This window comes from Macrosteles quadrilineatus, unplaced genomic scaffold (assembly GCF_028750875.1).
Source record: "Macrosteles quadrilineatus isolate MER2022 unplaced genomic scaffold, UCM_ALF_1.0 Scaffold_2__2_contigs__length_208266976, whole genome shotgun sequence".
Taxonomy (NCBI): domain Eukaryota; kingdom Metazoa; phylum Arthropoda; class Insecta; order Hemiptera; family Cicadellidae; genus Macrosteles; species Macrosteles quadrilineatus.
In genome coordinates this window covers 21,785,176-21,809,866 of record NW_026542595.1, presented here as the reverse complement: position 1 = coordinate 21,809,866, position 24,691 = coordinate 21,785,176, and the positions used below count along the sequence as shown (strand labels likewise).

The 24,691-nt window shown below is 33.6% G+C and overlaps 1 protein-coding gene across 3 annotated transcripts; it reads left to right on the top strand.

Annotated features, from left to right (window-relative positions):
- The first annotated feature begins 2,640 nt into the window (after nt 1-2,640).
- LOC128985985 (uncharacterized) lies at nt 2,641-23,443 on the top strand. 3 transcript variants are annotated; one of them, XM_054406026.1, is made up of 9 exons: nt 2,642-2,930; nt 5,390-5,551; nt 6,666-6,823; nt 8,365-8,442; nt 8,731-8,880; nt 9,064-9,142; nt 9,342-9,437; nt 11,653-11,784; nt 23,426-23,443. In XM_054406026.1, the coding sequence occupies exons 2-8, from the start codon at nt 5,392-5,394 to the stop codon at nt 11,775-11,777; spliced, it is 846 nt and encodes a 281-aa protein (XP_054262001.1). In that variant the 5' UTR covers nt 2,642-2,930; nt 5,390-5,391; the 3' UTR covers nt 11,778-11,784; nt 23,426-23,443. The 3 variants fall into 3 exon arrangements, with proteins under 3 accessions (XP_054262002.1, XP_054262001.1, XP_054262000.1); XM_054406025.1 differs by lacking the exon at nt 23,426-23,443 and adding an exon at nt 18,824-19,586; XM_054406027.1 differs by lacking the exons at nt 9,342-9,437; nt 23,426-23,443 and having other exon boundaries at nt 2,641-2,930; nt 11,653-15,914.
- The last annotated feature ends 1,248 nt before the right edge of the window (nt 23,444-24,691 follow it).

The window sequence follows — 24,691 nt, the reverse complement described above, 5'->3', positions numbered from 1 at the left end:
TAGATTATTTAATTACCATTAGATTAGTAGGCTACTGTTATAATTGATTGTTATATAATTAATTAATCTTTTCTCTATAACTATTAAAAACTTGCTTAAATATGTTAAAGAATAAAAAAAAAATGAATTATAATAATTATTATATGTTAAGCAGGTGTTCCCCACTGTATCTAGTATCACAACATCATCTGACTACATTCATTATTGATCCAAATTTTTACAATATTTGTCTTATATTCTGCTGCTATGACATTTATGTACTTTTAAATAAATCAATTTGTTGAAATTCGTTTTAGAATGTTTTATACTTAAACCCAACGAATGCCCAACGAAGGCCCAACGATTGTTTCCTTTGTAGGGCCAACGAATACCAGTTTCCGTTGGGCCAACGTTGGCAAATCGTTAAAATTTCTGCCAACCATTTCCCAACCGTGCCGACCATTTCCCAACGTTGGGCCAACGATGTGTGCTACTTGGGTTAGGCCAGTTACAACATCCAAATGTAATATTATTTCGCATAACAGCGTTGATCAGTTATTAAACGGAGGCAAATGGTACCAAAAGTCATTATCTTGCAAAAAAAGTTGTTTTTTTTTCAAACAAAAATCAGGTTAACAACAATAAATGACTTTGACTTTGACTTTTTTCTTTTTATAATCCTAAGTCAAATTTGTATCTAATCGTATAATGAAACTGCTTGATGCATAAGGTTCAAATGAATCAGTAATATTGTTTTAACCTATGTAGATACGATATACTGCACATAGTGAAAATTGTTTAGTCGAGGATACATTTACACATAAACATCATCATTATTTAAATATTTAATTGGCCAACACAAATGTTGTGATTATTGTTTTGAAACTGCTACACATCCGATCATCAAGTTTAAGGTGTCGTTGGATATGTCGTGACATGTAAATTTGTCATAAAACAAAACACATTTGAAATTCCATCAGGGCTCTGCCCCAGTTGCCTTCAGCCAATTGAAAGCGTCAATATACGTGATTCAATTTATTTCATATCACGGACGATTACTTAATATCAAGCATTAGAAATGACAAAATAAATGTAAAAATAAACGGTATCAGCATTCTGAAACATACTTTCTCTCATAAGCTTGTTAACATCCTATATCATGGGAAAGCGGTAGTTCAAAATCACAAAAGCTGAAATAACTTTTGGACCATAATTGTTACAGCAATGGGGTGTTGTACTATTTTTTAAAAACATAATTTGTTTATGTTTATAATCCATACCGGGTCTCTTCTAGTATTCGTGGTCTAATCACAGAATACCGATAATTTCACCCGAAATACCTTTCGAATTCAAGTGAATACAATTTTCTTTGCGTCTTGCTTTCGCAATCACCATTATAAAATGGCACAAGACTATCCCTGACCATCGCCGGTTTAAATGTATGAAATGCATGCTTTTCACACGTATGTTGCGTGCACACGTGGTGGTAGGTGCGCATAAAAACTTATATATTTATATGCCTAATGAAAAAAAATTGTTTATTCACTGGCAGTTAAGTAAAATAACTATTCTATTTTTGTTTTTGGTATACGTTTTTATCATCTCATATTAATACGCGAGGACTGTGTTTTGTGAACACTACTCCTCCCTTATTTGTGAACAAATTTCAACGTTAATTTAAGGTGTTAGTGTTAAAGGATTCGGACCAATTCGTAGTTTTGCATTAAGGTTTTATAGTTTAAAGACATTTAAAATACATTTAAAGACATAATTTAAAAAACATACAAGCTCCTACCCTTAAGAGCGTGAGACCCTTTCAAATGTCGGGTTTTCACCATGTTAATAATTGTATTACCTATCAATCTTTCTTCCAAAAATAAACTAAAATTGTCCAGAAATGCTATTTAAGAGTTAGGTACATTTATTTCTCTAAATTAACTGAATCAAAGTACAATATATTTAATGCTACAGAATATAAATCCAACCGATTTATTTATTGATAAATCCAACCGCGAGGTGGTGGGTTGTCGAGGTGGCACCTTGTCGCCTATGAGCGAGGTGGCGCGTTGACGGCACCGAACACTGAGCGTACACGTCAACCCGCCACCTCGTAAAAGAGTGGTGGCGGGTTGACGGGATGGCACGTTGTCGCCTACGTACGAGGTGGCGGGTTGCCGACATCGAACATGGAGCTTCACGACAACCCGCCACCTCTGATAAAAACTGGTGTTGGCGGGTTGTCGTGGTGGCATGTTGTCGTGGTGGCTCATTGACTTGAGTGTGTACGACAACCCGCCACCTCGGAAAATTGTGTGGTGGTGGGTTGTCGTGGTGGCCTGTTGTCGAGGTGGCGGGTTGACCTGTACGTACACGTCAACCCACCACCTCGGTTTTTTTGTGGTGGCGGGTTGACGCCTCTGACCAAAACACCGAGGTGGTGGTTTGACGTGGTGGCGCATTGACAGCGACCCTTTTATAAAAGCAAATTAGAAAAGAAGAAGAAGAAGAAGAAGCCCCGATGTTGTTTTGTTTCGTTTGTCTTTGTCAAGCAGAATGCAGAATAGCAGAAACTAAACAATATTGACGCTATAGTTCGGCCGCTTAGAAAACGACCTGCGCGCTAATGCTAAACCAATGCTGGAGGAGGTCGCTTTCTACGCGGCCGAACTATAGCTGGCTAGCTAGCTGTTGGTTGTTGTTTACTTCTCAATTGTGCATTTTTGGTAAAATCGTACAGTAATGATCTCTATATCCCTAATATTTTTTGTTCATTTGTTACGTGATCCAACACAAAAATTCATAGCTTCTTAACACAGCCAGTTCTTTTTCAAAATTAACGTTGTCAATGTATATCGCAAAATAGTCAGTTGTCGATGAAATTAGGACTAGCCTATGACGATGTCTATGTGTACAGTAAAGTATCAAGACATCATTACAGGTTTTGGTAAAAGGTAAGAACAAGACTAATTATTAGCTAATTGTTTTAATGAGGCATTGGTTTTAAAATTTGAATAAGAGAAAGGCAACTTAGGCTTACTGGAGGAATAACCTATAGCCTATCCCAGACGTAGCCTACATTTTCACATAGGTCTTGCTCATTTTACAAGCCTATCACTAAAGGCTATTTATAAGCTCTTTTTAAAACCTAATTGTGCTAAGAGTTAAAAACTGAACATTCAGTGACTTGAGATACCACAATTTGTTGAGTAAGATAACTTGTGTCCTAGCCTAAATTAAGTTAAACGCCTTTGACAGGCACGTCTAATGGTAATTTTTTTTATGAGAACTTGGCCATTGGAATTTACCATGATTTTATATACCGGTAACCAGAACTAAGATTTTTAACTTACATGAAAATAGGCCCTAGCGGTTGTTTAGTAGCCTACAGCCTACCGAATTCGGTTTTAAATATTATTTTGTGGAGCTACTAGTACTGTCGCTCCTGACCTCATGAAGACAACGCATCCCCACCACTGCAGAGGCACTCACGCACTGACCGGCGTAGCGCCCAGATGCACGCTACCGCAACTCCCCATAATGAACATTAAATTTGTCTTTGTAAACTCTGTCACGTATCAATCAGTTATGTATCAATATACCCCTCTTTATGTAATTTCTGAGTGAGTCATTTGTCCCCCCGCTACACTACTGTCTACACCGCTCCTACGATGACAGCTACCATCTACCTTGTTGATACCGCTCTCGGACCTGCTTCGGACAACCCTGGACCACACCAAGGCCTCCCAGACTTTGGTAGGCCTATAGGTATTGGTAGCTTCACAAACATTTTTGTTTGATTGTTTGCCTGCCCGCATTTATAAGTTTAAATTTGCTAAATAACTAATACCAAACATTTGGTCCGTCTCGAACCGGATTTACTACAAAGGGTTAAATTAAAGGGATTATTCTATTTATTACGCTATAATTACAGTCCACTTAAGTTCCCATAAAATAATATGTAATATGAAACTTGCTTTAGTAAGTTTTCAAAGGTTAAGCAGTTCAGTTTTGTACAGGAACGTAGCTTTCTAGTTTTGCTATTGCCGATTGTTATCTCTGAGGCGCATAGCGATATCGGCACTGGCTATTCGAGTTAAACCGCAATTGGAATTTCTGAATTTCCTGGTGTATTGTTGATCAGCTGTAGTATTTCAATTCAACTCATCTTTCAATTCATTGATAACATTTTCTAGACGTCAATGCTTTGTTGGCGATTTATTTTTATTCTGAGTTTGTATTTCTATTTATAACATTGAGGTTTAATATTATGTTCCTTCTGTTTTCACTATTTTAAATAGCCTTTCGTGTTTATATTGTTAAGTCTATTGTCAGAATAATCTACCGTAATGTCTGAAACAAAGAGAAAATAAAATAAATTTGTAAAAAAACGCAAAAGAGTGTTTGTGAGATTGCAATTGTGATTTGACCTTATTAAGAAATTGCCCGCTAAGAAAAATGTTTTTTTGTCTAGATGTGCAGAATTGTCTCAATTGTAGGCCTACTTAATGATTTTGTAGAAGTTACTCAGGAAATTTATGAATTAAATTAATTGTTAGGCGATTTAAGTGATGTAATTGAAACAGAATCCCCTAGCAAACAGTTTGATGTAATGTGAGGTCAAATCCACTTATGATTCTCTTGTTTTACCACAAAATGTAGACCCTCAAAATCAAGCTCAGACTACAGTCAAACCGAAAATACCTAAGATTGACATAAGCAAGTGTACGCCGAATCAGTTAGATCAGTTTCTCTCATTCAAGTCATTATTTGATAACCTTATTCATACATCTACTGTACTGTTGCTCCTATTGAAAAGTTTAGCTACTTAAGAAGCTTGCTTGAAGGCCCCGGTTTAACTTTAATTGAAGGAATACCTTTTGACCCAGATCATTATCAGTTAGCGTATGACACTTTGATCGAACGCTTACACAAATCCTAGAATCTTAGCAACTCATTATTTGAATATGATTATTGATCAGCAACCCATCAAACAAGCTAGCCTAAGTAACTTGAGACACATTTCAGATGTTTTTAACAATAATGTACAGGCTCTGAAGGCGTTAAAAACTGATGATTTGTCAAGCTTTGTATTTTTACATTTAGCTTTAAGGTTGTTAGATAATAACACAAGAAAAGCGTTTGAACTGGAAAATAAGTCTGTTAAATTTCCAACTCTAGACAATCTTTTGACTTTTTTTACGAGTCCAATGTTCGATTCATAAACTTACAAAGAATCCCGTGAAACCTGTTGGTAGCTTTAAGAATGTTAAGTCAAGTCCTCATAAAGTTTTCATGTCAACTCAACCCAAGTCAGCCAATACGCAGTCATCTCAGCACACACCTTACACTTTGAGTTGTCCCTAGATGGCGTCCCCATCTCAATTGATGATGATAATATATTTATTTTTAGCCATGCTGGAAATTTCTACTAACTCTGGCGAGGATCAAAGATTCAAAGAGAAGAAACCAAATTTTATTTGTAAGCTGTTCAGACGCAAGAAAAGTTTTGGGCATAGCTGTGTAAGGATTGACAACTCAACTATTTCAAGAATGGACCAGGGTGACAATGCAGGTAGAGAAATTTGAAAAAGTTATGATAAGTAGTTTGTAAAACTGATGACAAATTACTAACTTGCTATCAATAGTTTTGATGAACTACCTTTGTAATTGAGCATAAAAAATTAAGTAAGTTAGGCTCGTAAAAACTAATAATTTTTCCAGCAGCAAAACTCGGCTTTGCCCTCGTACAATTGTGCTTATAGAATAAATTTATTCATATGAATAAAACCCTGGATATTCACAAATCTCGGCACCATCAAAACTAGAAATAGGCTGTGTTAAATATTCTTCTCTGTGGTTCAACATTTTAGACCGGTAACTACTATATTCAGCATGATCTCAAACATTCACCAACTTTCGTCAATGAAAATAACCCTATTGTTTATTAAGGCTTAGGGAGTGATCTGGTCTAGTGGTTTTCGGCCACCCTGTAGGCCTATCTATATATAAAGCTTGGATGGATTTGAACTTTTGAGAAAACGATAAGCCGCACACCTATCAATTGCATACCGGTACTTGAATGAAAGGTCTTGCTGTGAAACTGCCCTGAAAAATATCAGTTGTTTTTCAGTTTTTCGATAAGCCCTCTCCTAAGGGCATGAACATCAATTAAAGGACTGTATTTAATTACATTTAAAACATTGAAGATACACCAGCTGTTTGATTTGTTTTTGTTTTACTTTTGATTTTAGGTACAATAGATTTCTATATTGCATCAAGAGTAGAGTATTTTTCCTTGTTGTGACTTGGACATTGATAAAATTTATTTTCATAAAGAATAAGATTTTTTAAATCTAGGCTAAACAGCTATTGAGCTATACCCACCCTAATTTTGAAGATGTTTAACCATTATTGTTGTCTATTACCATCCAATTTTATAATTTTGAAGTAAAACTGTACCTATACAAGTTCAAAGACAAGTTAGGTACAGCTGCATGGAAGAGGTAAAGGTTTTAACAGCTTTGGTCTATTTGGAGATAGCGGTCATTGAAGACAAAAAAAAAAAAAAAAAAAAAAAAAAAAACAATATTCAATGTTTGTCTCAGCTGTGTAGGTGAAGGCTAAGCTTCACTAATGCATGTAAGTAAGCTTGTCTGCATGCAGCTAACACTACTAACCATAACCAGGTGTCGGGGTAGCCCGGGTGCCTTCATCTCTGTCTGTGAGAGATGTGTTGGTCGTCCCGTGTGGTTCTCCCTTCCCCACCACCCCTGCTCGCACTAGGGACATTGACACCGACATGGAGGCCTTGCGTATCTCTCGCCAAGACAACCCTTTCTTGAAGGTGATCAGTGTCTAAACACCATTATTTGTACACAAACCTCTAAATAACTATGCATAACTATTTTACTTAAACTTCCCTATAACTATAGGGGAAAAATAACTATATACGACTGGAAAAAATATGCTATCGGCAAAAAAATTGATACCAGAAATTGTACTTGGTTTCAAACATTTTCATGGATTTCATACTGCCATTTGTGGCTATTGTTACTGTGAAAATTCAACATGTAATCTTTCTGCTAATGCTTAAGAGATAAGAGAAATATTTCCAAAATAAATCCTGAATGCAGGTTGTACAGTTGAACTCCAATTATCCAATAACCCGAGTCGCGGAAAACAGTCACGAGGTTCCATTGGAGGAGACGATAATCATGTCTACACGACCAGGGGAGAGGATGATAATTTCTACACAACCGCTAGAGATATTCAAGATTTGGCTGCGACCACAGAAAACAAAAACGATTACGATGTTTCCATTACCATGGGAGACAATCATAATATAGACAAGAGAGTATAAGATGTGCAAGATTTGGCTGCAATTGTGGAAAAGATTACGTTGTTTCCATGACCGATGACAATGTCTGCACGACCATGGAAGATGTGACCGTGATTGTGGAAAACGATGACAAGCTTCAATTACCATGGGATACAGTGATCATGGCTACATTACCGTGGTATATATTTTAGATTTTTCTGTGATTATGGACGATGATGATATTTCTGTGACCGCGGGAGACGACGATAAGTTTAGTCTGACAGCGGGAGGTGTAACAGATTTTGCCGCGATTGCAAAAAAAGGCTATAGAGTTTTTTTGATTTCGCCGCGATCACAGCTTCTGCCTTCTTTAACAATTCTTTTTACTTTGGTTTTAGTTTTTTTTTTTATTCTTTCTATAAGCAACTTGGATAATCGGCAATTTGGATAGTTGGAGTTTGGATAATTGGAGTTCTACATGCATCACTAAATGTTGCTCTAGTTAATAATATTGTATCATCTTTAACTTAGAGAAAGTTACTCTCTCTCTCTGAAATTAAGAACTTTTAAAATATTTTTATGCTATATTTTATGTTTGCATTAGATATTGTAACTAATCAGTAAATTGTGTATTGACTTAGTATAGATTTCATTGTAATTGACTGTGTAATAGATAACTTCAAATTTTGTTTTACTGAATTGATTTCTAATCTAAAAGTGGTGTAATCGTTGCAGTCTTCTTAACACATATTAAATAGTTTATTCTTTACTAAAATATTCTTGGATAGAAATTGCACCTTTTATTCATTTTCCTGTCAGTAATGTGCAGTAGGCTAAGGGTACAAACACACAGGACATGACACGGCACAGCGCGGCGCCCTATGCCACCCCGTGCCGCACTGCGCTTTGACGCTCCCTGTGTGTTCCTTCGCATTACGAAGTACGTATTTTTTTTCAAAGCGTCATGATGCGCCGTGCTGTGCTGTTTCCTGTGTGTTTGCACCCCAAGTTTAATTTTTTATTGAGGAATGACATATGGCTAACTACTAACTTTTATTGTTTAACAGCAAGTTCTAGCCAGTCGGGAAAGTTTAGCTGACAGTTTGGAAGAATCAGAGTCAGATGACATCAATCTTATGTCTCAGGTAGGCATTTAATTTTAATATTTTTAATTTAAATTAAGTTAAAGTAAGAAAAATATATTTTTTTAATTGACTTTTAAATTAATTGTAGAGTTCAGATGATTCCTATTAATCACTAATCTTGCTGAAAGCTTTGATCTGATTATGTTCACAGTTACATCACTTACCATTTAGATGTTTTCTGTGGTATTGACAGAGAATGACCAGATTTATGGATCTATACCCAAGATTAAAATGGTGGATTGTTAAATAAAAGGATACACTGTTGGTCATGTCTGATGTTTTGTGCAGGAGTTTTCTGGGGATTTCACAACAGACCCGTTCTCTTTACCTGAGGTCCATCAACATATGATCCGGTCACCTCCTCCCACCTCTTGGCCACGATCTCCAAATTTCAAAATGTTTAGATTTCCCAATGATAGTGAACAAGACTCTTATCAGGTAACTTCGCAACTGATTATCACTATGCTATATTTTAAAGTGTGACAAAACTTCAAATTTTAAGTGTGTAGATGTCTTTTTGTAATAAATTAAACCAGAAACTAAGCTAGTAAGCACAGAGATGCACCCTTTGCTCTCCTAATTTGTTGTCCTCATTTTCTTAATTAATGAATCGGTTTTCAGGAAAGCCCGACAAGGAAGAGTCCATCCAGACTATCATCTGTGTCTCCAAGGCATGACAAAGCGAATGAGTTTCTTCATGGTAGGTAAATTCCCTCAAGTTTCAACTGTGTTTCAACCTAGCTACGTATCTTTTATCAAACGTAGACAGGCTTAAGAATTTTTATTGAAGTAAAACTCTATCATTAAAAATGCTGACAGTATATAAAACATTTGTTCATTCTCATTTGTCATCTTTTCTTTCAATTGTAGCATCACATAAACTTTGGTATGTTGGGCAGATGAGAGCAGCCGAGGGTCAGTCAGCTGTGCTGTGTCTCCCAGGCTCAGCCTCAATCTGAGGCCACATCAGAGATCCAACAGTGGTGATGGAAAAGGTGACATTTTAGCCCTATGTCCAAGTTGTCACCAGTTGTGATGGCCACAGTTCAATTGAGTCACCCCACTGACTGTGCTCACTGCTGATGTAGGCCAAATTACTGATTTCTGTCCAATTTGCCAAGTTCTTAACCAAGCCAAAATGATAGGATGATCTATTGTAACTTGTAAGCTATTATCTTCTACATAGCTAAAACTATCTCAGTACCAAAAACTAAGAGAGCAAATGTAATTTTAGAATTAGCACACTCTGTGATTGGCTCATTCAACTTATGTTCTTTTATAATAAAAAGTGGAATGTTTACTTCAGTATTCAAGAGCCAATAGTATAAGAGTACATTATCAATGTCGCCCTTTCCCCCATTATAAAGTATCTGGAAAGCAACCCCCAGATTGTGAATTTAAACCCCCTAAAATAGCTTTTAATTTTAATAATCTTTTTAAAAATATTATAACAACAAATAGTGGTCTCTGTTCTAAACAAAGTACTAAATATAAGATCTAAATCTAAAATATTGGCTAATTTTACATACGAGGTGAGGATATACTTTGATACCTTTTACTGTACATGAATATTTCTAGAAACCTTATTTATTGACTTACTATTTATTATCTGTTTGGTACATTGTCTGGTAGACTGGTACAATCACACTACTTCTGTATAATTTGGCACATGTAAACCATTCACTTATTTTCAAAATGGATACTATTCTATTCTTTCGACTGTAACCTAAGTCCATCCCCAGATAAAATCAGACTTTTTTCACAAAACGTTTGTACATAGCTTAGCTATAAAACAAGTGATTTTATAACACATTATCAAATTATAATACATTCATTGTTTATCAATCCTACATTCTATCGTAAAAAATACTCATTTTGATTTTAAAAATATTTCACTATAAATATTCATTAATATAGTAGTAGTTTTTTCTTACTAAACATTTTGGTTACTAGTGAACTCCCTTTCAAAACTGGCCGAGAGTCTTGCAATTTTAACTTCACCTTCTCCTCTCATCTTGTAAAAACTATATATTTACTAAATAATGTAATGAATCGCATAACAATATTTATTTTCAGTAAAGTTTAACACTAAGTATACGTATAGTAGTCATTTACACTCAATAATCAACGCACACATTAAACAAGAGGTCCCACATGGAAGTTACCTCCAGGCCGTCACACAAATCGACAGAACGCACACGGAAGCTATTTCCAGCCCCGGACAAAACTGAACAAAACTAACAAATAGAAAAATAACATCTCACATCAGAATAGTAACCTTTATTAGTCTGTTTTTTAAGATTATGTTTTGTTCAAATTTTCTAAATTTATTTATTTCTATTGTGTCTAAATTCAATAAACTTTAAACTTTTGAGAAATATATTTAAACATTGTAAAAATCACAAACACTAAAACAAAACATTTAATTGTACAACTGACTCACAACAGAAAAACAATAAGTAATTAACCAACCAGCTGGTATCAAAACATAGGAAATAGAATATTGTTAGTTGACACTAGATTGAATATATATCAATTTCATACCAAGCTATTATATCTAACCAAAAAACACATTTTAATTGACTTCCCTGTAGCAGCAAACACAAGTAATCTTTAAACCTAATAGGGAATAAAACTGGAATTGTTAATAATGAAATTGAGTTAAAATCCAACCAGACAAATGGAAATTCGCTTAGTCTGCAGTTATGCTGCGGAGGAGGTATTGAATCTCCAAATAAATTTATCTAAACTATTGTAATTTCTAACACCTGATATTACAGCAAAGTAAATAAAAACTACACACATTAAAATACAACAACAAACACACAAATGTCGCTGTACAAATATGAAATTGAAATCCATACTACCGTACCTCTTTCACAATACAAAAAAAATCCTTGAAATTTTGAGGTGAAGACCAAACTACTGGAGATAGTAAGAAGAATCATTTAATAAAATAATTATAAACTTTACATAAGCAGTATTAAAAATTTATGAACAGGGTTTAGATTGGAAAATAACAGTAGTGAATATGAAATGTCATAGTTCCCCAAAGCCCTCAAACCCATACTTCAATCTCTTTCATGTTGCTTTGGTTTAAAAAAAAAACTCCTCTAAATAATTTCTGGATTTGGAGAGAGCGTTTTTATTAAATAAAATATTTTCTTCTATTCTTGAATATAGGCTATAACTGAATTTTGTCTATTGTAGATCGCAGCTTCTCCCTGTTGACTCCAGCGCCACTGCGCTCGTTGACCGACGTCCGTCGTCTGCACTCGAGGTCCAGTGAGGAGAGTCAACAGCTGATGCTGTCAGATCCTGCAAGCAAACATTAACTGAAAGGTGCTGGTCATCTCTTCTAGTCATCTAGATCTAAGCGTGTAAAATATAGCATACTATCTGTCTGTAGTGTGTATGACATTGGGTTATAAAATAAAATTATAAATTAGTAAATTAAGAAATAAGTATGTTTTTAAAATAATAATAAATTGTGTTGAGTCTAAATAGTCTATGAAGAGTTATTAAATTTGCCTACTAAGCAAATATTGATGGATTTGTTACATAGGAACATTTTGATCTTAAACCTAATGATAAAATAGGTCACTCTCAAACTAATCTATATTTACCTATAATAATATCAACATTTACTTCATGCTGTTGTCGTGGTCAGACAAGTTTAGTTTATCACAATCCAGTTCTAATATGTTTTCAAGGTTGTCTAGCTCTTAAGTAAAATTCCAACCTATATCTGATCTCAATGCTTACGACTTTCTCAATTATTTTACTGTTGAGACATAAAAACTACACATTGTATCCATTTAATACAATCAACTCATACATAAAGATAACTCCATAGCAAATACCCATTTAATATTATGTTAGACAGATTGAGACTCGTCTCTTGATCACTAGCACCCACTCATTGTTGAAATATTAAGGGAATCATGGGGAACATTATTATAAAAAGTATTTTTTTTTCTAAAGATGTTAAATAAAAAAAAATCCTAATGTCTAAACTAACCTATCCTTACTTTCACAACATGATGCAAAGTTCAAGTATCATTCCACACAATATTGTACCTAATTAGCTTGTTTTTTGTTTTTTTTACCAAATATGATTTATTTATCGTAAACATAAATATATTTGTTAAAATTATAAAAATTGGTTTAAAAGTTATGTGTGATATATCATTCATTGTAAAAGTAATAAATAACAAGGTTGTGCATTGACTTTATTAATTTAGCTTTTTAATTTTTAGCATGAACAACTGTTTTGGGACCTTTATAATGTAAACAAATTTAGTTCTATCCAAAATTTGTTTAATTATTTAGACATTTAGGCTACCATAATTAATTAAAAATATTTTGCTGCAAATGAGAGTTAGATAGACCACAAACTAGTTTTTAATATTTATCTATAACTTAAAAACACTATAAAGCAAACAATATGTGTTGGTAAAAATAATATTATAGTGCAGGCGTTCTCAAACTTCACCTACTCAAGGACCCTTGTATTTAATTATGTATGAAATGCGGACCCCTACAATTACCCCCCCCCCATTAACCCCTTAATTTTGATTTAAAATTTATCACTCTTAAAAGATTACTTATTCATAATAAGGAATAGGTTAAAAAATAAATAATCAACAAATAAACAAACCAAACTGTTATTTTTATAAATAGAAATTGGTTGTGGTGATTAAACATAAATTTTATAAAAATGTTGTTCGCTACCCCCCAAAAACTACTCACGGACCCCTAGGGGAGGTCCGCGGACCACACTTTGAGAAACTGTTCTATTGAGTATGTCTGTTCTGTATTATTTCTGCAGTATTTCAGTATAATAAATATAAGTTTTGACACAAGTTAGCAGAGAGTATAAACATTTATCTCAGAAAGCTTGTCAAAAAGTAAAAAGGCTAGATTGGGCAATTTCACATCATAACATAAACAATTCTTCTACGTGTAATTGGTGGCTGGGCAGGAAGGTAGGGCGCTATACCTCAGTGCTGGGACAAGTGAAACATTCCACTACTGCAAAAATTGCCATGTTACCACTACTAAGGGCATATTCATTTTTTAATCTTTTCATTTAGCAAAATTACATGTTGAACCATAGCCACCTCTAATACACAAGGCCGCGACGTTCGAACTGGCAACGCCGCACTCACTTGCCGCCTGGGTCCGGCACACACGCTAGACTTTAAACATCAATGAGAGTTTGCTGCTCTGTATCAATGAATGAAAGTATGTAAATGACATATATTAGTGGCTTTTAGGGTATGTTAAAATGGACAAATTAGAATCTAGCTTGTTTATTTAGTGAAAAATGCAACATACCACAATATGTCTAAAACTAAAAATACAAACATAATGGTTTTTTGTTTCATTTATCGTATTGTAAGTACAGTAGAGTCCCGCAAACTCGGCTCTCGATAACCCGGCAGTCTGGATAACTCGGCCATCACCTGGCTCAGAAAATTAGTGATTTTTTGAGTTTGAGTTAAAAATGGACTCAAGCCAAATCATTCGCAACTCATACCAAGGATTTGTTGTACTATATCTGATGACTTAATACTGACTTGTAATAAAAATATAAATAAAAAAAGGCAGTTAATAAGCTTAAAAATTTTATTGTTCTTATTTTTAACCCTAGTTCCTGATAACCCAGCATTTCACAAACTCGGCACCCTTCCAGTCCACATTACGCCGAGTTTGCGGGACTCTACTGTACGATGAATTAGGAAATGTATGGACTTTGCATATTTCCTTTGTTAATTTTATAATCTATACTATTATATAAAAATCTAATGGTATCTGTATATGTGTTATTCAATATCGTAAAAACTACTAGACCGACTGGGCTTAAATTTTACAAAGATATAGCTACTATACCAAGAAAGGTAATAGGAATTTTGCCACTTAGACTCCCATTGCAAATGGATTTGTAGAGACTAAAATCTAACAATAAAATTAATTTTCAATTTGAAATAGGAATATTATGTTTTAGCCTACCTGAGGAACCATAAGTTAGCTACAACACAATTTGAAGTTTTCAATTCTTGTTTGAAGGCATACTGACTAATGAATTGATTTTCTTTGAATAATTACTAAGCAAAATGTTTGCAATTTTGTAAATGATTTCAGAAGCTAGGCCATATGGCTTTCCACAATATTAATTGAATTTTTGTCACATCAACATTCAGACTGAATTCGGAGACTCTGATGCTTTTATTGTTAGATGGTGTGGTACATATTTTTTACTAGTACTTAAAAGAAACACCGGTTTATTTCTTTGAAGTGATAGTTATTTATGTTATTTTAATCACGTAACATAACAACAGCGTTTATCAATAAGATACAAAAATTAACTAGGAAATAGTGTAGGTACGGTATTCTCACCTAAAACTCGCTTCTCGCGTCTATATTTACACGAATCGTTTTTATTCTTATACTAGCTGGCCCGACAGACGTCGTCCTGTCCTATTGTGGTTTTATGTCACATGCTCGTTCATTTTCAAGATGAGCTCGTTCGCATGGCTCAATCACGTCCTGGTTGAAGTTCATTCGCTACGCTCACTCACCTTTAGGTTGGAGCTCGTTCGCTGCGCTCTCTTGCCTTCAGGTTAGCTCGTTCACTACGCTAACTCGCCTCCATGTTGAAGTTCGTTCGTTACGCTCACTCACCTTTTGGTTGCAAATTAGCTGTTCTCATAAATTAAAAATAAATATAGTGCTGCGCCCTGTTGGTAAACCTATTAACTTTTTAATGCTATTGAACATCACAGAATCAAATTGTTTAGTTGCACCAGCTGTTAAGATTCTTTAATTCCATTTAAATATGAGTACTCATAAGGTTAACATGGGAAACTCCAGAGCCACTGGGGCGGAGCCCTATTGACGGATCTGCACCAAACTTCACACAAACCATCCTTGAATAATACTTAATAATGCCTGAAAGTTTCATTACAATCTGTCGAGCGGTTTTGGAGTCCATAAAGGACAAACATACAAATATACAAACATACAAATATACAAACATACATTGGATTTTATATATATATAGAAGATTTGTTTACAAATCTAAGTTCATATTCGTGAAAATGTTTCACGCAAACACTAGAATTGTTTTAAGGTGTCTAATTTTACTGAAGAATAGCTGGAAGCCACTGTTGCTTACGTGGCAGATCACTTTCGCTGCGGCCTTGTGTACTAGAGAAGGCTATGGTTGAACTGTCAAAAATGTCATTGGATGCTCCTAAACTGAAAAGAAATTGTTTAATTTTTACCAAGTTAACTCAATAGTCATATCCTTGTATGTAATCATATTTTCACAATTCAACATTTAACTTTGTATGTAACAAATAAACCTTAAAAAATAATATAAATCAAATAAGTAGGACTATGTTTTTAGGAAAAAGCATTTAGCTTGGATTAAATAAATATATAGGATGGAGAGGACACAGCTAACTCATCTGATGAAAGGTTGCAGACGAGTCAAAGAACACATAAAACACACACATAATAATACTTGATATTTCGCCTCTTAAGAGGCTTCTTCAGAAGTAGACCTAGTAACTGCCATCTAGGTCTGCTTCTGAAGAAGCCCCTGAAAGAGGCGAAATATCAAGTATTATTATGTGTGTGTTTTATGTGTTCTTTGACTCGTCTGCAACCTTTCATCAGGTGAGTTAGCTGTGTCCTCTCCATACTATATATAAGTACCGGTAGGACTATGAATTTTGACTAAAAAATGTATTGTGCTAGTTTGTGCAGATGAAGCTCATTAAAAGCTTCACTGTGCAATAAATGTATGTCTGGTGGTAAGTAAAAAGAAATGTGCAAAGTAGTTAACTATTTACCTGATGTAGAAAGGGATTTAAATGGCAGCATGAACTCTTATAAATTAATAAGAAATTCAATAATTTGACCAACATTTTACAGTTGCCATTTCAAAGCATTCTGTAATGCAAACATATAACTGATTGGTTTGTTGGTTGATTACAATTTATTTGTCAGTGTTATTTTTGAAAACTCCGAACCATTAATAAAAGAGCTTAACTAGAGTCAATAGAGTAATCCTAACTAACTTATGCAATAAGCTGAGATTATGACACCGAATTAAACGAAAGCTGATTCTGTTGATAGATTCTTGTTAAATTGAGTGTTGTTTATATTCATGTAAGGTTTAAGTGATATCTATATCATATAATATATATAATAGAGTATAACTTTAAGTGGATGACTATGTAGTAGTTATTTGGTGCTTTAAAGTATGAATTTCTCAATATTGTCCTAGGGTAGTCAGTAGATGTCCACTAGGTGCCTAGAATTAGCCACAACTTCGGTTACCATCTTTGTATGTTTTCTTAACTGTATGATGTACTTTCCTTGTTAAGTTATAATTTTTATTTACATCATTAAATCCTTTGCCTAGATATTTATATCTTAAAATCTGTATAAATTATATGAAGATTTTTTATCTTCTTAAAAGTTCACAAACTTTGGCGTATTAATGCTCAACACAATCAAATCACTAATATTTCGCATACCACAGCATGCAGTACTTCTAATCAGCACCTATGTTAGCCATAATGGGTCAGCTAATGAACCTCTCTTTCATTAAAATTTATTTAATTTATTGAAAGTATTATTTGTACTTTCATAAGTTAATACATTGGTATAACCTTATTCACCCAGTAAGAAGTTACTTAGCAATTTAACGGCGAGAGATAATTAAATTTGCAAACTTAACAGTTTTCTAAAAGTATTCATTTTAATGTTGACTTGGTTTTTGAGCCAATAGATTGTGTTAGTCAAGTTTAAACACTCTACCTATAACCCCGTATGAACAAGTGTTAAATTCATATGTTTTCCCAAATCTGTTGTTTCATTCAGTTGTTGAATTATTTACCAACTATTAAAAACCGTTGCCTACCATAAATCCTCTACTATAAACATTTTTGTGATTGAGATTTTCCACCTGTAATATTGGTTTATTATAGTCCAGTCTGCAAGGTAACTGTTGCTATCGACATAATAAAGGCTGTATTAAAGAAACCATAAAACTATTTACAAGGGTACGAGACATTTTATAGTATTATTGCAAATTTTTCTGGAACAGACTTTTTATTGTGACTATTGTATGAAGTGAATTGATCTCATTTCGTTCAGATTGATTTATAGTATTTATCAAACTTATTTGTCTTATTCGTGGTACAATTTGTAAGTATTTATTTATAAATCAATATACTTAAATTCAACGCATAAAATTTGAAACATGTACCTGTTATAATGTTGTGTTTGATTTATTTGATCATAATGTTACTACAGTAGAACCTCTTTAATCCGAACTAATTGGGACCGGGGGTAGTTCGGACTATTGAATAGTTCGGATTACAGAACATATTGTTGTTTTTACATAACAATCGCTAAAACATGGCTAAAATTTATCAACATTATTTTGGGAAAAGTGAAAAAATGTTTTATAAAGTAAAATACAGTGTTTATTTAATACAGTAGTTAACATGGTGAATAAACAGTACTGTAAATTAAATACAGTATACAATAAAGAACTGCTGTACTGTGTTTAGAGTACAGCAATGAGGGGTTCGGATTAGTGGACGTTCGGATTACGGGGGTTCGGATTAAAGAGGTTCTACTGTATTTTATAAATCTAATATAATAATATGACTTATGTTTTTATTTTTTGGTTAGTACCTTTTTTGTTATATACGTTAAGTGATACTTCTTTGTTTTAGAATCTTTTTTATCATCTATTGTTTTTATTGTGAGTTAAGGATATTTTAAATATGAATAAAGAAAATTTAGTAATAAGAATATTTTACAGGAATAGTACCACATTTCAAAGTGGCTATTACTTTGATTTTAAATGGATATGTTTGATAATGTCAGGTCAGATACAACAGTTTTTTGTGTAGTTTCATTTTCATTTTTTGTACATATGTGAAAATTAGGCTCGTTTCACATATAAGCTTACCCGGCATGCCGTTAACTCGATTTCTAGCTGACACCGGGACTCCAGCAGTTGTACTCCGCTTGTGCAACTTAAGTGTAGGGATAGCAAAGCAAGGAACATGGTAAAGCAATTAAAATGTTACTTTTGTATAGGGTTAGAAATAAGTAGAGGGAAGAATTGGCTGCACTTGGTACACCCTTTAAACGTGAAAAGAAACCAAGTCCGGGCTTTTTATATTCTTTTTGATAACTTAAGGAATGACAGAAAAGGATTATTTAAATATTTTTCAATGACTATTGAAACTATGATATATGTAAATTCTTGTAATAAACTCATTCACAATCTACTTTTAACATAATTACAACTTTACGCACTAACAAAAAGTCAAAACACCATGTTTAGGTGGACAACAGACAACAGTTGCCTGTTGTATGTGAACAGTCTCAATTGACCACTAGCCCTACTACTCCAGCTGGCTTGTTTACTGACACCAGCAGCCGGCCTTCGCCGAGGGGGCACCCGGCATCCCTCCACTAGTAGGCTACACAGCCGGATTAGTGATTAACCGACCACGACAGATGTCGTGCATATGAACCGTCCCAAATACTTCTTCACCCAATTGCATATGAACGACACCCGACGACTTGTATGTGAAACAGGCCTAATAGTCAAGGCAGTATCTCTTTGAAAATGCCAATGTGTGTGTAAGTCTTGCATTTGCACCAAAATATATATAGAAAAGATATATTTGGCAAGCGTACAAAGCCCATGGCTTACATTTAAAAAAATAAAAATTAAACAGGTTTAGTCTGGGATCAATCTTGGCACTGACGTTCATACTAATAAAAATCACATAACAACTAAATACTTAACAATCAAGAGATGACAAATTAAAAATTCCTAATTGCCCTATTTACTAAATTATTAAGAAAACATTATTATTAAAGTACAAATAAATAAAAAATGATACGTTGCTTTGAAAGTTTGCACAACTGTAAAGTGTCCTTTATTAATTAAATTTGCTGATCAGGCAAGTAAAAATCTTATACATGATAATTCTATATTTAGCAATGGAATCTTGCACTTTGAGTGCGAAATTATTTATGCCTTTAATATAAGCACGAATTGTTAAAATATGTTAATAAATGAGATATATTATGGATTATTGTTTTCTTTCTACTTTCTTTACAGTAGATTCCCTCTCATTCAGATCAAACTCTTTGCTGGGTGGTTCAGACCAGTTCAGTTGTGAGAGTGTCTCGCACACACTGACAATCACGTGCCTCAGTACATGTTTGAAACATAGTGACTTCTGGTTGCTCTGTATAAGGTACCCAAATGAAAGGGGGCTTATGTGTATGTTTACAATGTAAACAGGTATGGAGTGGCCAAGTTTAATGTAAAAACCAATTAGACTAATCTAGACTTATTTTTTTCTTCTATACAGTTTCAGACTTTAATGTTAGCATGATTTTAAAATGTGCAATATTAGTCAAAGTAAACATACTGGTATGTTGAGTTTTAAAGACAGAACATTTTCCCAAACAAATTTACAGAAAATGCAAATTTAAATGTTGAAATGAAGTTGGTTTCAATCAAAAAGGGATTTGTTGTCACAGTGAGAATTGTAAAGGTTATATAAAACATTTGCTTACAAGTCATTCCCACCTATAATTTTATCTTCCGTATGGATCAGAAAATGTAGGTTAGCTGTAAATATTGGCTACCTACATCAAATTAACAGACAATTTTAGAGAAACCATAGCATCATGTTGATTTTTGTTCATATGTAAAATTACTTGCCAAGAATTTCAAGCATAATATTGATTGCACAGATAAACTTTTTCTCAGAACTAAGAATAATTTTAAATGGAAAACTAATTTAAGTACATATAATCTAAGGCAATGTATCCACAGCCAAAACTACAACACACTTAGTAAGAAACCCTATAAATTAAGGAACCACTTTATTAATTATTAGTGAGACTGCTGCTCCAGTCACAGCATTCACATATAACAGCTATCAGCTTAGACTTATCCTCTGGGTTACCCACAATTGAAAAGATCATGGAAAACTATCACATCCTTGCCAAAGAAAACCACCCCATTAAACACTCTCCTTGAGCTGGAGGTATATCAGACTTTTTTACTAGATATTTTAACACTATTCTTTCAAATTTTTATATATGAAAAATATATATATACTAGGTGAAACCCATCGAAATCGACGGTTACTTTCAAGGCTTACGCTAATTCATCTAACTGCGATAAGTTGAGTGAAATTAAACATATTTTTAGCATTTAGCGTTGTTTAAAGAGTAATAAGTTTAAAAACAATAATGATATTAATTGCGTTAGTTACCGAATATGGTTGATCATTCAATGAATAAAATATTTCCTATATTGTACGTCATCGGTGATATTATTAGTATGTTAACTGGTATCTCTTCTTTTGGAGGAACCTTTAAATAGTATTAAAATCGTATTGGTGGATATTTTTTAGTTAAAAACTTCAGCAATTTCATCAGTGTTATAAAGATTAATATATGATTTTATTTGAGAAAAAATATCTGTTTGTTGAGAAGACACGTTCTAACTTCAAAGGGAGGTCCATCCGTTACAGTGTAAGTTTGATTTTTCCTTCGTCACGTCGCGTCAGTTCATATCGTACTTCCGTGCCAATGAATAACCATCTAGCATAGCTTTGAGAAATTGGTTGTGGGGTTACTGTTAAAGCTAATAAGACACTTCTGCACTTGTATTATTTTGTATTTTATTCCACAATCAAAGATTTTCCCAATGATTGAAAACATGTATGACAATAATCTCATGAACCTATGATGTGTCTACAATAATATGATAAAAATATATCCAAAAGTGGTGAAAAAGGCAAACACCATCCCATAGGCTACAATGGATATAAATAACAGTTCAATAAGAAATAATTGTAAGAGTTACTGTGATAAAAGGACTTTCCACTGATTTCGTAATGGAACGTTATACTGAAAAACATGACATGATACAGAAGAAAATCAATTTTAAAATCAGAAAATAACACTGAAAATACTTCTTTTGGACAATAATTCTAACTCCCAATAAATGTGTGTTGTTAAAAATACAATTTAAAAATTAACAGCTGTTTCATTAAATAGTATTATCCACTTGGCCAAAATGTAAACAAATCTGTGGAGGGATCTTTAAAGGCTTCTGTGGCAGAGCCCTAAGCGAATTTACTTCGTTTTTATTTTGATAACTCATCTACAGACCAAAACCTTTCTTTGGACACCTCTACCAAGTTTCTACGCCCAGCCGTTCTCTCAAATTAGTGGAGACAAAGTTTCCAATTAAATATTTAGATTCCGCCATGTTAATCTTATGGGAGGAAACCCAACTTTGATGGAAGATCCTGCCCAAACTAATAAAGATATCAAAAAACTAAAAACACTTTGCAAAACTACAGATCAGGGCCATTTGTTTGACACTTTAATCATCAAAATCGGTCCAAAAATGAGGGAGGAGTTCTGTTTACAAAAATCGGCTCAGCGTATTATATATATAGATACGTCCGTGAACGCGATAACTTGAGTAATCTTTGTCTGATTTTGATGAAATTTGGTTTGAAGAAGTAAGGCAGGATAAACAATAAATGAGTTCGCGAACCAGCATGATCGGACCATGGGAACAGGGTTTTAGGAGGTAAAAATTGGGGTTTTTTCATTTATGACCCTCAAAACACAAAATTTCCCGATTTCTCTCTAGACCATTTTAAAGAGCTTAAAAAAATATATATTAGTATACTTAAGTATATTAGCGAATTTCCCATATAGGGAATAAGCTATTTCCGTAGTACTCATGGTAAGACCTGGACGCGGGACCGATTTTTTTTTTGTTTTGAGGTCCCTAGAGGCCAAAAACACCATCCGTTCAAATTCATATATATATATATATATTTATATATTTATATATATATATATATATATGTGTCCGTCAGCACGATAACTCGAGCAAAAATGATCCGATTTTGATGAAATTTGGTACAAACGTGTAAACGTACGTTTATTCGAACGAGTTCGCGATCCAGCATGATCGGACCATGGGAACAGGGGTTTACGGGGGGTTTTATGGGGTAAAAATAGGTTTTTCCCATTTTTGACCCAAAAAACATAAAATTTAGCAATTTCTTTCCAAACCATTTTGTAGAGCTTAAAAAAACAAATAACTTAGTATATTGAAGCGTTATTATGCGCCTAATTGTTACGGAGAAAATTCCAAAAAATTGTAAATTTAAAATTCCCATGTTATTCTTATGGAGAATAAGTAAACTGTTGTAGTTTGCTTGTGAACATATTTTGATCAAATTTGGAAAATGTTTTTATTTCTTACGAAACTATTCACATTTAAAAAAAAAATAGTTTTACCCTCCCTGATGCAGCAAATCTAAGTACTTGTTAAACTAATTCTATTTAAATCAAGAATAAATGTTATATTTTTAAGTAGACATTTCAGTGTAAATCCAATCAGTCAAATGGAAATTCGCTTAGTCTGCAGGTTTGCTGCGGCGGGGGTATTTTTAGTATTTTAGTGTTTTTGTATCAGTTATTGGTTATAGAGAAAATTAAAAAAAATAGCAAATTTAAAATTCTCATGTTATTCTTATGAAGAATATTGTAAAATGATGTAGTTTGCTTGTTTATGGTCATATTTTGATAAAACTTTGCAAATTTATTTATTTAATATTAAACTACTAATATTTTACCAAAAAGCACATTTTATTAGCCTCCCTGTAGCAGCAAACCTAGGTACTAGTTAAACCTAATGTTATTTAAATAGATTTAATTTTAAATCAATTCAGACAAATGCAAATTCACTTAGTCTGCAGGTTTGCTGTGGCAGGAGTATTAATTATACAGATTTGCGTAAGTTTAAATACACGTTTTAACCCTTCTTTTAATGTACAGTCTCTACAATGTATTTTGAGTTAATAATATTTTTGTTTTGTCCTAGAGTTCTTTTGTCCTGATTGCTGACCAGGGTCCAGCCGCAACAGACGGTCATTGTGAAGAAATATTGTTTATTTGTATCATTTTGTTAATAAAGGCACTTTTTCATTTAATTTCATAATCATTCGGTGATGAAACGTGTAACGGTCTATTTAGCAGTGAAGGTCACAAAGTTTAGGTTAAATGTTGCGAGAATGGGAAGCGTCTCAATAACAATGAAGCGAGTTTATCGTCTCTATTGTTCTTTCATTGCTAACAACCCTCTTTAATGAAACTGGGAACTTTACTTTTAACCTCTTCAATGACTCTCATTGAGTTCCTGGAATCCCGAAATGAAAACATTTGAATTGCGATATTGATATCATTGTTCTGTTCTTTGTGTTGGACGATATCTCTCGCCACAAAACCTAACGTAATATCCTGCTGCCCAGCTCTTGACGTTCAACCTTTGTTTTGATTTAAATCCTCGTCCGATTTCGGAGCTGTGGGTTGTTTATTACATGTTTTAATATTATTTAACAGAGATTATTGTGGACTCATTCCATTAAGAAGAATAAAAAGCAAAGTTTTCACAACGTTTCGTGATATTGAATATGACCGGTCCGTCCTCAGAGACAGGCCTAGGTACTAAATAAGAACTACTTACACTTTGAGGTGACAAATCAATATATTTAATTACGTAAGGCGGTTGTTTGTGTCAAAATTGTGGGCAACTAGGTAGTCGTAGAACGGCGGGAGAGGGCTCAAATGAAAGGTCTCTGTCCAGTGACGGCAGGGAAAATAATTAAATTACCAAAATATTAACCCAAAATCAGGTGTAACGTAAAATGTTCTCATTAAGAATATTTACTGCTGATACTTGTTTACTTCAATACAGCTAATTGACATATCACTAAGCCAGTAAGTACACAATATTAACATTTTGATTACTTATTTGCCAGTCAATTCTGCAATGTACTGTATACTGTATAAAACCAGAAATAAGGTTACCTATGAATTAGAATTTTTTCATTATGCCCTAGAATGTTGAAATAAATAATTTTAATGTGTAATTTGCAAATTATTAAATGTGTGTATTTTTAAGTCAATTAGTTGTATGATAAGTAGTAGAATCATAGAAAATGGCTCAAATCAAAGGAATTGAATTTAGAATGGCTGGAAAATAATAAAGCTACAAACATTTAAACAGAAAATTCTAAAAAAGTGAAATATTTACTAAATAATCAACGATTCAAGATTAAACGGAAAGCTTCTACTTTGTTTGTATTTA

Bases quoted from the DNA above. Each gene is read 5' to 3' on its own strand.
- LOC128985985 (XM_054406026.1), top strand. From the start codon at position 5,392: ATGCTGGAAATTTCTACTAACTCTGGCGAGGATCAAAGATTCAAAGAG. The intron at 8,881-9,063 runs GTAACTTCGCAA...ATCGGTTTTCAG, and splicing joins GTGAACAAGACTCTTATCAG to GAAAGCCCGACAAGGAAGAG. The intron at 9,438-11,652 runs GTGACATTTTAG...TGTCTATTGTAG, and splicing joins CAACAGTGGTGATGGAAAAG to ATCGCAGCTTCTCCCTGTTG.